Source organism: Maniola hyperantus, chromosome 20, assembly GCF_902806685.2.
Source record: "Maniola hyperantus chromosome 20, iAphHyp1.2, whole genome shotgun sequence".
Taxonomy (NCBI): domain Eukaryota; kingdom Metazoa; phylum Arthropoda; class Insecta; order Lepidoptera; family Nymphalidae; genus Maniola; species Maniola hyperantus.
Genome location: NC_048555.1, coordinates 3,830,264 through 3,847,254, shown reverse-complemented (window position 1 = coordinate 3,847,254; position 16,991 = coordinate 3,830,264). Strand labels below are relative to the sequence as shown.

Below are 16,991 nucleotides of genomic sequence, written 5' to 3'. Positions count from 1 at the left end.
TTTTTTTAAACTGGTTTTACGGCTCTGGGTTTTAGCTCTTTTGCTTTTAAACCTCAAGAGATAATCAACTTGTAGGTACTAAAATTACAATCTAGCATAAAGGGGCGTAATTACACAATGATTTAAACATGGGTTACATCACAGACCAGTAATCCGGATTGGAACCTAGACTATAGAGCAGTCTACACGGTATTATGCGTACAAAATGACTCACGAGCTATTTCAAAGCGGTGTTTCAAAGGATTTCATCATGATTTCATCCTCTGTTGACAGGGATTTAGGTTAATTTTAAAAACGAAAATTTAGGTTCGTGAAATGATTAAAAACTAAATAATTAACTATATTTTAAAAAAATCGTGGTTATTTAAAGGGCAAATTCATCCAGAAACAAGCGTAAAAAGAAAAACCATAAAATACATACAAAACTAAAATACATACAGACCAATAATACAACCAATAATACAGACCAATAAAATAAAAATCGTAAACTGAAAACACTACAATCTAGCTTTTTTTTTTCGTGTAAAGCCAGACAAAAAAAAAATGCTTTTTTTTCTGGTCGGTGGGGTAGTGGACCCACGAAGTGGACCACAGAGTACATTGGTATACTGTGGCCCGTGGGTATACTAGATAGTGGACTGTGGAAATCTGCCTGCTGTCTGCTGCAGGGCGATTGTCTAAAACCTGCATCAATCATTATTACAATCTCAATTGTTCTGATTGAGATTGTAATAATGATTGATATAGTAATTAGATAAGGCTAGCTTTAAGTTTTATTGTATTAAAAAAAAAAAAAAAAAATTGTTCTGATTAGCTGTATTTGTGCGATTCTTGTTGCAACAATGCATTATGGCCAATAGTGAGCGAGCATTAACCAATCAGAGATGATTGCGGTCGTGGCATTGTAGCTGTCAAACAACCGCGGTAGGGCCACTGGTCACACTGTTTGTTATCTTTCTTTTTCTTTTCCGAGTCGACGAGACGAGACGAGTTGTCACGTTCGTGAAACGTTCTCGTAGAGTTCGTCAAATAAAATCCAAAGTAATCTCTTTGGATCGTGTTAATTATTGTGATTCCACATTACCTTAATTTAAAACAATGCCGCCTAAATTCGATCCTAACGAAATTAAAATCGGTAAGTTGTCAAAGTGCCCAAAATAAATGGTTTCCCGGTTAGGTACTTGTTCTTACCTAAATCTTTGTGCTATTCCAGTTAACTTGAGATGTGTCGGTGGAGAAGTTGGTGCTACATCATCTTTAGCTCCTAAAATTGGTCCTCTAGGTCTGGTGAGTACGATTTTATTGAAATATGTAATGGTTTCATTTATAACCTACAAATTCTTGCGTCGCAGCGATGATAAAGAGGCCAAATAGCATTTATTATGTAAATATGACCTTAAGTGAAAGAACCACATGGTTTACATTACAGTCATTGGGCATTTTTGTTTTAATTTCGAGTTTTAATGTAGTCAATATGATTCATCCGTGATGAGGAATGCAATGTTGGCTGTAATGTAATACACTTGAATGTGATGTATGATCCTGGGGGGTGCCTCCCTACCAGGCGCGTCCTTCCGGGTGGCGGATGGAAGGAACCCGCGACTCAGGATACGTTTCCCTGTCGCGGCTACTCCGATATGCCCAATAAGGAGTCGCGGACCAGGCTGTTGATAAGATACGCTAAGTTTTGGTATGAGAAAATAATTGTATAAAATAGGATGATAAATTTAATTAAAAATCTTCATTTTCATACTTTATACATTTTTCAATATATACACATTAATTTCTTTTAAATATAATTGTCCCGATGAATTTGATGCCGATTTGAGAATGTGCTTTAATTAAAACAAATTCTAGATCAAATCTAAACTTGAAGTACCTAAATTTGTAAATTGAAATCTCCAAGTACAAGTACCTATTTAAGAAATATTGGCAAACAGTTTGATGATGCTAAACTTACATATTTGGTTTAGTTATGGCACATTCTAATGATAACTTATATGAAACAGAATTACAGTACGCAGCCGAAAGTAATGTACATCGACCTTTAGAAAGAAATAGCAGATTTGTAGAGCTCTGTCCCTGTCGTTGAGACTGACAAAACGTCATATAGGTATGAGTGACAGAGACAACGCTCTACAAAGCCGAAATGTCATTCTAAAAGCTGATGTACATTACTTTCGGCCACATATTGTAACACAATCTTTGCAGTAGTAAAATCAAATATTTGTTAAACTCTTAATAACTTGCTTGCCTATGTCACAGTCCCCAAAAAAAGTGGGTGATGACATCGCCAAGGCCACCAGCGACTGGAAGGGACTGAAGATCACAGTGCAGCTGATTGTGCAGAACAGACAGGCACAGATCTCTGTTGTACCATCTGCAGCTGCCCTTATCATTAGAGCTCTGAAGGAACCTCCACGTGATCGCAAGAAGCAGAAGAACAGTAAGTTGAACTATGACACAAGTTTGCCTTTTTAGGGTTCCGCATCTGAAGGACCCTGTTACTAGGTCTCCGCTGTCCGTCCGTCTGTCAGCAGGCAGTATCTTGTGAACTGTAATTGGTAGAGTTGAGATTTTCACAGAATGTGTATTTCTATTTCTGCCATAACAACAATAATGGCCTCCATGAAAATTGAAAAGTCATTCCTTGTACATTTTAAGGTCATTTAAAAAATAGATAATGGCCTGCAATTTTGTCTTCATGAATTTAAGTTGGAAACTGATGTTCCAGGATAAAAAGTAGCCTTTTCTGTTTATGACCTTAATAGTTATCAAGACTCAGCTAGTGTGTCCAGCCAAGTTCTAATTACTATATTCTGTATCAATGTCAGACACTGACCTCTACTGATATACGTATGCTGGACCTGCAAATGCAGATCTGTTTTTGAAACAACTTGATTTTTGCCATTTTGGCGCTGATAGCGGCAGTCTCATGGGATGTGAGCATACTCAAAACAATGTTGTGATGAGGTGATTATCTGTCAACACAAAAACTGTTTGACATATTGTCAATTTTAATTCCCAGGATGCTCAGTGGGGTGATTTGAATCTGCACAAAATAATAACTCATCTCATTTTAAAATAAATAAATAAATAAAATAAAATGTTTTTATTTCGACCAACAAGGATCATATTGGTGTTAGTAATTACAGGAAACTTAAACAAAATTGTTAGTAATTATTAATATTGGTACTAATTTTGTATGGCACACCTCGTCCATCGTACTTGTATAATTATTATATCCATTTCAGTGATGTCAGATGTTGTATTTTCTTTACCTATATATCTTTTATTTTCCAGTCAAACACAGCGGTAACATAACAATGGAGGATGTCATCGGGATTGCCAAGATCATGAGGCCTCGCTCCATGGCAAGGTATCTCTCTGGAACAGTGAAAGAGATCCTCGGCACTGCACAGTCCGTCGGCTGCACGGTTGACGGCAGACCACCACATGACATTATTGCTGACATAAACACTGGTGCAGTTACTGTTGATGAATAAACATTCTAAAGCTTCATAATATTATTGTTGTTTCATTTTCAATCCTTTAGTAAAAAAATACATTATAATTAAAGAGTATAAGGAAATTAAAAGCCAAATATTAAATACTAAATGATGCCCGTGACTTCGTATGGATTTAGGTTTAAACAATCCCGTGGGAACTGATTTTCTGGGATAAAAAGTACCCTATGTTTTTCCCTGGATGCAAGCTATATCTGTACCAAATGAACAGATGGGTTGTGAAAGGCTAGCAGACAGACATGCACTGATATTATAAATGCGGAAACATCTATTATCAGTTAAACTTTTACTAAATTTTAGCTGATGACTAGTTGCATAAAGCCAAAATGGTTAACATTTTGGAGTGCTGTGCAGAGTGCCTACATCATCAGGGTTGAGGAGTTGGGACTTTGAGTTCAAGCATAAGGTCGTTGCTTGGTACCTACAACATTAATTCGCTGTGAACGCTTCCTGAATCTTGATAACTTAGGCGGGCAGTAACCCTGCAGCATCAGGATTGAGGAGTTGGATCCAGAAATTAAAATGGGACAACCACCTTAACATCCTCTGTTGATTAAAAAAATATTTGCAAATTGGTTCAGAAACCTGGAAAATATCGAATACGTACATAAAAAATAGGCGAAAAAAAGGGCCGAATTTATTGAGAAATTTTGTCTGTTAGGTAGGTACATTGGTTTTTTAAGGTAGTTTGATACAACCAGCCGCGAAAATTCTAGTTTTTCGAAAATAGTAACAAACCAGGCCCTGTCAACTGAGGGCCATAAAAGATGCATCAGTCCATTTCTTTCGCACTTTCTATTCCTCTTTCGAAATCCACAGGACTATCTCGCTCCACTCACACAGTATTAAAGGCACATGTACATACAGCACACCTATGATATTTTTTGCTCAAATCTTATTGGTCGGTGATTAGATCCAATCGGCTTTCATTACATAGAATTTCGAAATAAAAACATGTCGGTTTTGAGAGATTTTATAACCTAACCTAAAAAACTCAATTTTTCTCCTTAATCCATTGCGAGAGTTTAAACCTTGAAGTGTGCTGCAGTTATAACAGGATATTCATTTTATATTTCTATTTTCAGATTTTTATGTTTTTGTTTTAATTGAGAGATATAGTGGATGTGCTCTTTAAACTTGCCTGCCTAATTTAGGCTTAGTAATAATTGTTAGTGTTTCTAAATACCTAGTATCCTTTTTATCTGATATGAGGCAGTGTAGTGTACCTAAGTGTAACGTAAGTAGTGTAAGTGCACCCTACATTTACACGCCGTACCTTTTACCGACACAACTAGATGGAAAGCGTGGTTGATTAACTGTACATATTTGCGTAAGTACTCCCTTAGGCAATTAAAAAATGTCAGGATTTGCGAATCCCATTTCTTACCTCGGTATATCGTAAATAATAGATTGACAAAAGATTCAATTCCCACGCTGAATTTGCATATTACACAGTCTTCTAAAAACCCTGGTATAGTACATTTAAAAATTGTCAAATTTCCAGAGATATCCCCTTTACAGACTGGTAAACCCCTCGATGTTAACATAGTCGATATTCCATCGACTTCACAAACAGACAAACAAAGTAGGAATGAGCAAGCTTCTGTTATTTCAAGTCCTATAGATTTAGTAAATCCCTTGCCAAATATCCCGATTCCTGACAAACAGAAGTCACCAGATTTAATTCAGCACTCTATTTTAGAGCCAACAACTTCTATTACTCATTACTCTCAACCACTGAGTCATAAATATATCATATATATGATGTCCCACATTTACTCAAATGTTTTCACAATAATTTTCAGAAGAAGGACTTGCTCATCGGGAGTCAGCGTGCTCAGTGGGACTACATCGAGAAGCTGTTTGCTGTTGATGGTGTGGCAGGTGTTGGATGGTCTACCAAATTAACAGACAAGCATGTGAAACCAAATTGATATGACAAGTTGAAGGCAAGTAACTGAACATTTGTTTTGTAACAATAGCTTTGTGATAATGTCCTTGCCATGGAAAAAATCCAATAAAACTATGGTGCGCAGACCTTAGTTATTGGTACTAAAACTTCTTGTTTTCGTGGTGTCTATGTTATCACGTTTTTGAAAGCACTGTCTCTGAAACTATGGGTTGTAGACCCTGTTGTTGGTCAATTTTAAGTTTTAGCTTACAAAAATCTCATCACGTGATCACATAGACACCATAAAAACAAGAAGTACCAATAACCAGGGTCGGCGCCCAATAGTGTCGAAGATAATTATGAGCATACTAGGTGATGCCAGCGACTGTGTGGATTTTCATTTTTCAAAATCCCGCGGGAACTCTTTGATTTTCCGGGATAAAAAGCAGCCTATATGTTAATTCAGGGTATAATCTATCTCCATTCCAAATTTCATCCAAATCCGTTCAGCTGTTTTTGTGTGATTGAGTAACAAACATCCAAACATCCACACTTTCACATCCATACTAATATTATAAATGTGAAAGTGTGTCTGTCTGTCTGTCTGCTAGCTTTTCACGGCTCAACCGTTCAACCGATTTTGACGAAATTTGGTACAGAGATAGCTTGCATCCCGGGGAAGGACATAGGCTACTTTTTATCCCGGAAAATTGAAGAGTTTCCACAGGATTCTTAAAACCTAAATCCACGCGTACGAAGTCGCGGGCATCGGCTAGTTTATAATATTAACATTAGGATTAGGATAATTAGGTTTAGGATAGTATAATTATGAGCATAAAAGGTAATTTTTTGAACAAAAATTTGAATCCTAATGAATTTCCAAACTACTCATTTAAATTCTTTAATTATATTTTAAACCCAATGTCTACTTTAACTCTAAATTGCATTATCAAATTTAGTTTATTAACATAATTATCTATAAAAAAATAACTATGCATTACAGGTGAAACTTGCTGCGCAAGTCTTCAGCAGAGATGTGGCCCACAGCTTAAGAATACAGATGAACACTTATCGTCAACTACAACTGGAACATGGTTATTGTCTATTCTAAATAAAGTTTTTATATTTTGATAAATTTGATTGATTTTTTTTTTTGAAAAACTAAATTCCTTAATAAATTATTAGTAGGATTACCGATAAATACTGAAAATCGGTAATTAATAGCAAAACCGTTAAAATCTGTAAAAAGGACATCACTAAAAAGTTACGGTTTTCCTGCTGTCACGCCATCCCTAATTTACGACAATCCGGGCATATAATTGCTATATATTATATAAAGTTAGAAAGAGATGGTCCTGTGGATTCTCATAGTAAAAACCAATAAAATGTGAGACAGACGATCACTACAACAATGACAATTTGTTATATAAATTCCTTGCCTCCCACTTCCCCTTACTACTGAAACAAACATCGTCTATGGAGTTGGTGGTCTGTATCCTATATGTTATTGGTCTGTGGTAACAAACAGTAGGTTGTACCAAATCACCCTAACTGGCACTAACTGGTTTCTGGTTTTAGCTCTGGGTTCTAGCTTATTGAGCTCTTGAGTAGTACCTACCTAGTACTTCCAAATTCTTTACTTACTGCATATTCAATGTACTCTGTGCTTACTGCTTGAGCCTCACGTTGCGTCATCACGTTGTTACCCACAGACCACAAACATTTTGACAACATCATCAAAGTTCAATCTGTAGGGCGATTGTCTAAAACCTGCATCAATCATTATTACAATCTCAATTGTTCTGATTGGCTAAATTTGTGCGATTCTTGTTGCAACAATGCATTGTGGCCAATAGTGAGCGAGCATTAACCAATCAGAGATGATTGCGATCGTGACATTGTAGCTGTCAAACAACCGCGGTAGGGCCACAGAACTAGATAATCTATGATCTGAACTAATTAATTAAGTAGGTACCTACCTATATAAATAATTAAGTAGTACCTTAGATGAATGATTACAATAGTACTTAGAAATTCTTTGGAACTATCCGACTCACAGATGATATCCGACTCTAGGGGTTGGACTATTGTCTATGATATCATTTTCTAGGCAAGGACTGTAGTTCTATGGCAAAGATAAGCTCTATTATTTGGTGCTCAAAAAGGCTAGAACCCAGAGCTGGAAAACCAGTTAAAAAATCTATTTAGTTCCATTCCAGCTGTCAACACTGCTCCCTCCAAGCAGAAATGTCAAAATGGCGTCAACGCAGGACGCTTGGTATATTTCTTTACTTGGTTTAGCGGAACATTTCCGTACATCAAATCCTCCTGACATAAAAAGTTGTATTCAGTGCCTTCAAGCCGTATTTAATTTCAAACCACCACAGAGGGTCGAGGCCAGGACACATTTACAACTCGGAAATATCCTTTTGACACACACTAAAAACATCGACTTGGCGAGAACGCATTTGGAACAGAGTGTAAGTTTTTTTGTTATTTCATTACTTAATTAGTGGGGTTTAAGACTTGTTATATTATGTATTGCACTAATTAGTTGATGTGATGGGTTTATTATATCGGTTTATGTTGATGATGTATATGGATAAGATGTAAACAATGTTGTTGAAGTGGGTCATGTAGTGTTTTCGTTGCAGTGGTGCTTATCTCAGACGATCAACGGGTTCGATGATGTCAAGTTCGAAGCGGCGAGCGTACTCGCGGAGCTGTGCGAGCAGCAGGGACAGCCAACACATTGTAAACCGATACTACGGAAGGCTATCGAACTATCACAACATAGTGTTTACTGGCACTGCAGGCTAATATTCCAACTGGCAGTAAGTAGCTACAAATTAGTAACAACACTTTCACTTACACTTATTTGATAATATTGACTTTACTTATAAGTTAAGTTAAAGTACATGTATGTTACTGATTAGGGATGAAACGGATATCCAGTAACTATCCAGTATTCAGCCTATCCAGTCTAAATTTACTATCCAACTAGATACTGGACAGCAAACGTTTATCCAGCTGATAGATTCTCTCATTGATTTGATGACTCATTCTAAAAACTTTATTTTTGTGTGTAGAATTTCTCCATAACTTCAAGCAACCAACTACAGTGGAAACTCGATTAACGGGACTAATTGTTGTCGTTAGGGATTCGGATAATCGAAAATCCAGATAATCGAATTTATAACACTATAATAGTATTTTCAATTTTCAAAGTAAGATAACTATACCAAGTGGGATATCATATTATGAAAGGGCTTTGCCTGTACATTCTAAAACAGGTTTTTATTTATTTTTATGCATAATAGTTTTTGATTTATTGTACAAAATGGTGGAAAAAATACCCGAGTATGGAACCCTCGGTGTGCGAGTCTGACTCGCACTTGGCCGAACAATTTTCGGTTGGTAGTCTGGATAATCGCGAATCCGTATAACTGAGGGCCAGATAATCGAATTTCTACTCTACTAAGAAATTGTTATCTAGAATCTCAAATATAAAGTGTATTTTATATAAATTCCAATGAGGTCGATCAACAGCATAGTTCAGGATAGTTTGGAGACTTGTAATAAAATGTTGAGGCTTCACCTAAACAGGCAGACATCAATTGTTACCTACATTTGATGCTAGGTAGGCTATAAAATGACTAGGTATCTTTGATTTCACATTACCACTAGCCTATATAATGTATGACAGAAGTTGATTTGATGAGGATCAAGACTGAATTTCCTCACTCTGTTAATAGCCTAATAAAACTAATAAAACATATTTTTTAGCAAATCCATGCAACAGAGCGGGAATATGAAGTGGCGAGCAGTCTCCTGGGAGTAGGAGTAGACTATGCGCAGATTTCCAATGCTGCGTACACAAGAGTGCTGTTCTTACTCAGTAGGGTTATGGTGAGTAAAGAATATAAAATAACATGTTTTTGTTTGTATCAAACAAATTTTTTAATCTTAAATTATATTATGATTTAATTGCTAAATTACTTACTATTTAAATCACTTAAATATCGACAGCTAGACAAGTTATTTTCTACATGTAGACGTAAAAACTTTTTAGAGTAAAACATTTAATCATAAATTGGTAAAATTAGATAAAAATTCATAAAACTAGCTGATGCTGATAACTTCCCAAGTGGATATGTTTTTAAAAATCCTGTGCTAAATCATTGATTTTCTGGCATAAAAAGTTGTGTATGCCTATTTTCAAGATATAAGCTATTTCCATTCCAAGTTTCAGTCAAATCAAAAAATGTGTATAGGTAGTAATTGTCCATTTCAGATAGCCACCCAGTACATTCTATTTAATATTTATAAACTAGCCGTTGCGCGACTTCGTCCGCGTTCCGCGGGAACTCCTTTCCCGTGGATTTTCCAAAAAAATTCTTTCATATAAACCTGACAATATTATAAACACAACAAAAAAAGAATCAACCAATTTGGTGCAGTCATTTGGAAGTTTTGCGTGGACATACATTTCGGCGATTCATTTTTATTTATATAGATATGTGATTTTATTATCAAATTTACCAATGAAAAGGTACCATAAGAGTGTTCACATTAGTTTTGTTGTAAGTTAATCACGTAAGCTACTTACGTGAGTAAAACTTACAGGTGTAATTGCGGCTTTAAATTCAGCTTCACTTAAAAAACCCATCTCTGTTGTTTCAGTTACTATTAATAGACAAGAAAATCCAAGAAGTGTTACCACTACTTAACCAGGCTGGACACCTTGTGGAGACATGGGCTGGCAGCCCACACCAGAAGGAATATCTCAAAGTGTTCTATTTTGTCCTCCAGGTAGGTTTGCTCCTTAGCTTTAATCTATGATATAAAAATATAAATAAATAGTAAGAAGGAAAGTTGGCTGATGTTAAGTGATTACTTTGAAACTTTGAAATATTGCTTGAAATGGCTGACTTTGTTGAGCATAAAACTTAGAGAAAGCAAAATTAGTAGGCACCAAACTAGAAAAGGTTGTGGCATTTTTTGTCCTGAATGTTGTTTAAAACAGAGGTGTTACGGATATTCGCATCCGCATCTTATGCGGAGCTTTTACAGATGCGAATTCATATTTGCAACAAGTAACTACCTGCAAAAAAGTGGGCGGGACCAGAGTAGCGCGTGCCTCGTGCGTTTGCTAGTTGATATCTTCGTTCGCTAACTGACCAATCAAAATAACAGGTGTTCAATGTTTTTGTGAAGGTATGCCACTACCTGATGGCGGGGCAGGTGAAGAGTGTGAAGCCGTGCTTGAAGCAGCTGCAGCAGAGCATACAGACCATCATGGCGCCCACACGGCCAGATGATGATGGTAAGTGGATTTACTATAAGTAATGGAGGAGGGCTACTTACTACTGTAGTGCCATATTTGTAATTTTTTGCAACAGCTAAAATTGTTTGAAATAAAAAAGAATTATGTCAAAATTGCTTGTTTTAGACATCTCGAGCAGTCTTCAAACATGTAACCTTCAATTGATTTAAAAGTCCTTGTACTGATCGCAAATCACACTGCAAAGAAAAATTGCTTGCTCTAAAACACCTTTTGAATATTGTTTTCGTGATTAACCAATAGAAACCTCGAAAATTTACGCACATAAATTCTACTTAAGCTGTATAATATTATGTAAAAGTGAGTGGTTCCAAGTATGGTGTATTTGGTAGCAGTGTGCGGGCCGGCGGCGACCGCGGGCGGCGCGGAGTCGTTCGTGTGGCTGTCGCGGCAGCAGCTGTACGTGCTGGTGTACCTGGTGACAGTGATGCACTCGGCGCAGGCGGGCTACATGGACAAGGCGCACAAGTACACGGAGAAGGCGCTGGCGCAGATCGACAAGCTGGCGGGCGAGGAGGGCGGCGACGCGGTCGGCGTGCGCGGCGGCGCGGTGCTGGCGTGGCGGCTGCGCATGGCGCTGCTGGAGCACGCGGCGCTGTGCCGCCTGGTGGCGGGCGGCAAGGCGCACGCGCTGCACGAGATCGCGCGCGCCGCGCATCTGCTCAACACGGCGCCCAACGGTACGCCTGCGACGGTTATAATATTCTGGTGATAATCAATATGTAGTGAATCGACCTGGACAATATTGCTACTTTTAAACTATTTTCATCTTCGGTAATTTTTTTTATAGTGATTTCATAGGTAATCGAAAATTTATTTTTCAATTTTGTGCACCTACGTTAATTTAATTAGGTTTTCGCTCGCACGCTCTTTAGCATTTTAGCTCGGGTCGATGACCATACGTGCGTGTAAAAAATAAAATAGGTTTGAATGTAATAATTTTCAAACTGAAATTTTGATTCGTAATTTTTCACAGGCTTCTATAATTAAGTAAGACTTTTCACGTGATTTTTCACATTCTACGTAAGGCTTTTTACATGATTTTTCACATGCTACCTGTGAAACAGACCTCTGGTAGTGAATATCGCTCAACTGTTGTAGCGCACACGGCGGCGGCGCACACTCCCCAGCTGCACTGCCTGCTGGGGCTGTACGCGATGTCCATGAACTGCATGGAGGCCGCCGAGGCGCAGTTCCACACCGCCATACACGTGAGTATACAGATCTACAGGGTGATTCGCTAATTCTGACACCCTCATTTGACATTGGTTGGTTCTACATTGCTGCTTCACTGAGTGATACGAAAATAATTTTTGGTAGAAAACCTTTTATGGATTAAAAATAAATGTCAAATGAGCATGGTTGCTATCATTCAGTGTTAGACACTGAGTTAGCAAATTAGTACGCAGATTCTTCTTAACGTTGCTGTAGTGGTTAAAATTAGTTGTCACAAAGGTATGTGAATTATCAGTTATCAACCCCACAACAAAGTGGCGTCTAACAAACATTAAAGGTTTTGTTGGAAATTTAATGCCTGATGAAAACAGTATTCATAGTTCTCCATCCTCTACAATGTCGTCCAAAAAACCAAATGTACCCTAAAATCTATATAAATACAAAAGGAATCGCTGAAACGTATAACTTCCGAACAACCACCAAATTGGATAATAATTGTAGTTATTTCGTGTTCGATAATGTTAAGACAAGGTTTGTATGAAAGAATTTTTTTGGAACATCTACGGGAAAAGAGGTCCGTGGGACGCGGATGAAGTCGCGGGCAACAGTATTATGATAATTTTAACACATATTTTTTTATTTACAGATGTCACAAGAAAGGGACCTATGGATGTTTGCGAAACTGAATCTGGCTATTGTTTACTTACGGGGGAGGCGCGACAACGACTTGGCACAACTAATGGAACAGGTTAATGCCTCACATGTTTTGCTTTAAAGCTACTTTTTGTCATGGGAAATAAAAAAAACATATTTCCCATAATGATTCTAAATCCAATTATGCCGGTCCAACGCCAGGACGTCTCAGTCGCATCCGATATCCGGGATCCTGAGACGTCTTATACTTGACGCGGACGGCACCGCTGGGTTTTTTAGTGGGTATGCTGAAGGCAGTTAAAAAAAAACCGCGAGTGAGTCCCACATACCCGCCCTTGTGCGGCATGCCTAATAGCATTTTTTTTTTTAAAAAAAAGGGGACAAAGTCAGGGGCATCAGCTGGTAATTTTATAAATGTGTTGCAATAAGAATAACCTCTGTGTATTCAGGTGAGGCCGGAAGCATTGCCTGCCTATGCACACGGACTAAGGGCTGCCTCGTACTACGTTTTGGGATTACAAGCATTTTTCCAAGCGCGATATAATGAAGCCAAGTAAGTTTATCAACCAATAAACGTGCATTTCTGCATATAGGTCTCTTGTAGGGACCCACACGCCCTGGTCTTGCGGCCGCGCCGGCTCAATCCAGCGGCTCCCTGCAACTCGTTTGATGTCGCCTGTCCACCTAGTGGGGAGTCTTCCAACGCTGCGCTTTCAGGTGCGAGATCGCCATTCCTAACCTTAGGACCCCAACGTCTGTCGGTTATGTTTATTATAATTTTTTTGGTTAAAGATAGGTCTATGATTAAAGATTATTTGACGATTGAAAATCGTTTCTAAGTGATATAGGTTGATCACAACGTTAAACGTTGACAGATTTCCTATAGAAAATTGAAAAATTTGCCTTATTATAAAATTACCCTTATTTTAAAAAGATCGTCGCAGATTACCAACCTCGTCAAATTGCGATAACAAATTACAATATTTCTTTTCCATTTAGTACACAAAGACATATACAAGTACGCTAGATAGTGCAATATAAAATGACAATTACCTTTTGTGCTGATTCAAAACTCCCTAATGAGCACACCAAAAATTTAAATTGACACTTTGTGTCAAATGGTCAGCTCTCACTGCTGCTAGCAGCGCTAAAATGGCGAAAATCAAGTTGCTTTAAAAACAAGTCAGCAATTGCAGCATACTTGTATTTTAGTAGTGGTCAGTGTGCACAAGATCATTGATTGAGCAGTTGACAAATTGGGTATTTTCCTACTTTTGAATTTGATAAAATATTATTACTTTATTATAAACTAGGATAAAAATAATGACGTAGGCTGAAAAAAATATTTAAATCCAACAAAGATTTACAAAGTTACAGGCATTTTAATTTTGGATTGGGAGGGTCTTCTATCCCTTTCTCGTTAAAAGAAAATTTGTACGAAACCGCACGAAGCTACTATGGCATTAGTAGGTGTGGCGTCAAACTGCTGTATCGCTATCTCTGTCTAATCAGAAATATTTAAATGCTTATAATTTTTTGTTATTTGATCGATTTAATTAGTTTTTTTCAGTTTACGTCATTTATTTTTATCCTAGTTTATAATAAAGAAATTGGAGTAAAATACCCAATTGTTTGAGAAAATGACTGCTGGAGTGGTTTGTGTATGTTATTGAATGACCAACTGTTCAAGCTGCCTGATGCAATCTTTCAGGAGGTACCTGCGAGAAACATTAAAAATGGCCAACGCCGAGGATCTCAACCGTCTAACGTCATGCTCACTGGTGTTGCTGGGACACATCTTCCTGTCCATCAACAACTCGCGTGAGAGCATGAACATGGTGACGCCCGCCATGCAGCTCGCGAGCAAAATCCCAGACGTGCATGTCCAGTTGTGGGCAAGTGCTATACAGAAAGGTAGCTATACTGTTTTATGTAGATCTACTATTTAACTGAGGTGGTTTCTGAGATAGCTGTGCAACCCGTCGGAAATATCTGAGAACCTGGCTTAGTGACGTCATGCAACGCGCTTGCGTTGGCACCGGTACTGGATAGGCGAAAACGGGCGAGCTGTGGGGAAGCGCGAGGGGAAGCGCATTCCAGCGAGGTGCGCAGATATTTTCGACGAGTTGTACAATATGTGATGGTTGATGGTTGAATAGCTAAGTCGCCGTGATCCCACGGAACTTAAGGAAGTTAAGAACTGTCTCAATTAGGTAGGCTTACAGTTAAAAAAATTAAAAACTTCACTATTTGAACATTGACAAAAAATTTATTCAAAAAATGTATGTTAAGTGACATCTCACCACAGATTAAAACGAGCAGTGAGTGGAATGACATTCCATTGATGCTTGATGAAGAAAGTAAACTTCAAGTCAAGAGTGATTAAGCATATGGACATGTGTGATCCATCTTAGGCAGCACCACCACTTGCCAGGTCTGATTGCAATCAAGCGCTAGTCCATAAATTAAAAAAAAATCCATTAAACTCTTAAGTTCTTTTGAGCAGTCAAAAGTATACACCATTTATGAATATATACATTTTTTCAGGCTTGATATTGATTCCTAATTTTGACTATAAAACTGTTTTCCAGATCTGTACCGGCTAGCGGGTGACACGGAGCGCGAGAACGATGCGTACCAGAGGCACTGCAATTTCTCACAAGCCCTCCTCAAAGACCACTTTCAGGCGACGCAGATGCCTGAACACGCACTAGTTCAGTGGACGAGCGGCCCTCCGCCCGCGCTGCCGCCGCCCCCGGGCTCTACGCACCCCTCTTAAATACAGTGCGATAACATGCGCGTTACTATACTCGTGCGACAATATACGTGTTACGATACTGCAACTTCCCGCAAGCCCTTCCAAAACCACTTCCAAGCGACGCAGATGCCTGGACATGTGCTCTTGCAGTGGACGAGCGGCTACCCGCCCGCGCTGCCACCGCTGCCAGGTACCACGTACGTTACAACACTCGTGCGACAATACAGATGTTATTATACAGTGCGATGAAACATGCGGTAAGCGCCACGTATATTTCCTTCGATAACACACTCTTGCGGCAATGTACATGTTACGAATGCCGATATTAGTAATATAATAGAAGCGTGAAAACACTGTGGCATTACACTTGTTACGATACTAGTGCGATAGTGCTCGCGTCACGATACTAGTTCGACAATAGTATTACTTATCGTACGTGTAGTACGTGCGTGCGGCAAAACGTTTGTTATATAATACTAGTGCGACATTCAGGCTAATTTAGGGCATACACAATCTTAACTAAATTGACGGGTTTAAATTCCTGTGCTATTCTTTTCTGCAGGAAGCATTTTGAAAGGGAAAACAATAATTTAAACTCATCATTTTAGTTTAGAGATTGTGTACAACATAATTAGCCACACGCGTTACGACACTACTGCGACAGTACACGTGTTACGATACTAGTGGAAAAACACGCATTATGACATTAGTGCAAAAATATGCGTGTTACGACTAGTACGACAATTTGCGTGTTACAACTCTAGTGCGACAATGCGGCAATACATGTGCAGTGAATCCACAGTGGAAGTGTAAATACTATGTATAAATTCTCAGAAAAATGTTTTGTCATAGAAACTGACTAAATAAAACTGTTGATATATTTACTGCCGGCATGGTGGGCTAGTATTATTCTACACACATTCAATCCACAGTGAACAGTGTAAATACTTAATGTGACATTGGGGCCGATTCTCTAGTACACAATCTCTAAACTAAACTAAATTAACAGGTCTAAATCTAGTGCTTTCCTTTTCCGCAAGCAACATTATGAAAGGGATAGCAATAGATTTAGACGTGATATTTTAGTTTAGTTTAGAGATTGTGTACAAAGGAATTAGCCACATTGACAGTTATATGACACCACATTGACATAAAATCCAAAGTAACTTTTATTTTAGTTTACATTTTTTAGTTAATTAATTTTATAATTTTATCATTCATAAAATTTTATCTCGATTTTTTATATCAATTTGATACCAGGATTTTTAAAAGCATATGAAAATGTTAGGTTGTATGCCTAGACATAATTACAAAGGTGAATTATACATTATACAAAGTCATTAATCTTGGTGTCTGTATTTTTGTGAGCTGCAGGCATAAAAATGTATGCCTTTTTAAACCAACAATAAAATAAAATAATTATTAGTCAACACTGTTCCATCATAATTTTATTGACTATTAAAAAATCAACTTAGTATAATCTTGGGCCCGATTCTCTGGTACACAATCTCTAAACTAAACTAAATTAACAGGTCTAAATCTAGTGCTGTCCTTTTCCGCAAGCAACATTATAAAAGGGATAGCAATAGATTTAGATGTGCCATTTTAGTTTAGTTTAGAGATTGTGTACAATGGAATTAG

At 37.9% G+C, this 16,991-nt stretch overlaps 2 protein-coding genes and 2 long non-coding RNA genes across 5 annotated transcripts; 3 read left to right on the top strand and 1 right to left on the bottom strand.

Annotated features, from left to right (window-relative positions):
* Positions 1 to 954: 954 nt before the first annotated feature.
* On the top strand, positions 955 to 3,527 carry RpL12 (ribosomal protein L12). Its single transcript, XM_034979288.2, has 4 exons — positions 955 to 1,135; positions 1,214 to 1,287; positions 2,266 to 2,446; positions 3,304 to 3,527. The coding sequence occupies exons 1-4, from the start codon at positions 1,099 to 1,101 to the stop codon at positions 3,504 to 3,506; spliced, it is 495 nt and encodes a 164-aa protein (XP_034835179.1). The 5' UTR covers positions 955 to 1,098; the 3' UTR covers positions 3,507 to 3,527.
* On the bottom strand, positions 3,098 to 7,163 carry LOC138403786 (uncharacterized). Of its 2 annotated transcripts, none has more exons than XR_011237949.1 (2): positions 7,037 to 7,163; positions 3,098 to 4,112 (listed from the first exon to the last, which is right to left on the bottom strand). It is a non-coding gene; the product is annotated as an uncharacterized lncRNA (long non-coding RNA). The 2 variants fall into 2 exon arrangements; XR_011237950.1 differs by having other exon boundaries at positions 7,063 to 7,163.
* On the top strand, positions 4,269 to 6,553 carry LOC138403785 (uncharacterized). Its single transcript, XR_011237948.1, has 3 exons — positions 4,269 to 4,857; positions 5,333 to 5,476; positions 6,422 to 6,553. It is a non-coding gene; the product is annotated as an uncharacterized lncRNA (long non-coding RNA).
* A 481-nt stretch (positions 7,164 to 7,644) lies between the features above and the next one.
* Positions 7,645 to 16,563, top strand: Mau2 (Mau2 sister chromatid cohesion factor). Its single transcript, XM_034979289.2, has 11 exons — positions 7,645 to 7,898; positions 8,073 to 8,252; positions 9,205 to 9,327; positions 10,102 to 10,230; positions 10,636 to 10,744; positions 11,095 to 11,442; positions 11,864 to 11,973; positions 12,585 to 12,686; positions 13,042 to 13,145; positions 14,304 to 14,506; positions 15,184 to 16,563. The coding sequence occupies exons 1-11, from the start codon at positions 7,674 to 7,676 to the stop codon at positions 15,369 to 15,371; spliced, it is 1,821 nt and encodes a 606-aa protein (XP_034835180.1). The 5' UTR covers positions 7,645 to 7,673; the 3' UTR covers positions 15,372 to 16,563.
* The last annotated feature ends 428 nt before the right edge of the window (positions 16,564 to 16,991 follow it).

Bases quoted from the DNA above. Each gene is read 5' to 3' on its own strand.
- RpL12 (XM_034979288.2), top strand. From the start codon at position 1,099: ATGCCGCCTAAATTCGATCCTAACGAAATTAAAATCG. The intron at 1,136-1,213 runs GTAAGTTGTCAA...GTGCTATTCCAG, and splicing joins TCCTAACGAAATTAAAATCG to TTAACTTGAGATGTGTCGGT. The intron at 2,447-3,303 runs GTAAGTTGAACT...TTTATTTTCCAG, and splicing joins TCGCAAGAAGCAGAAGAACA to TCAAACACAGCGGTAACATA.
- Mau2 (XM_034979289.2), top strand. From the start codon at position 7,674: ATGGCGTCAACGCAGGACGCTTGGTATATTTCTTTACTTGGTTTAGCG. The intron at 8,253-9,204 runs GTAAGTAGCTAC...CATATTTTTTAG, and splicing joins GGCTAATATTCCAACTGGCA to CAAATCCATGCAACAGAGCG. The intron at 11,443-11,863 runs GTACGCCTGCGA...CAACTGTTGTAG, and splicing joins GCTCAACACGGCGCCCAACG to CGCACACGGCGGCGGCGCAC.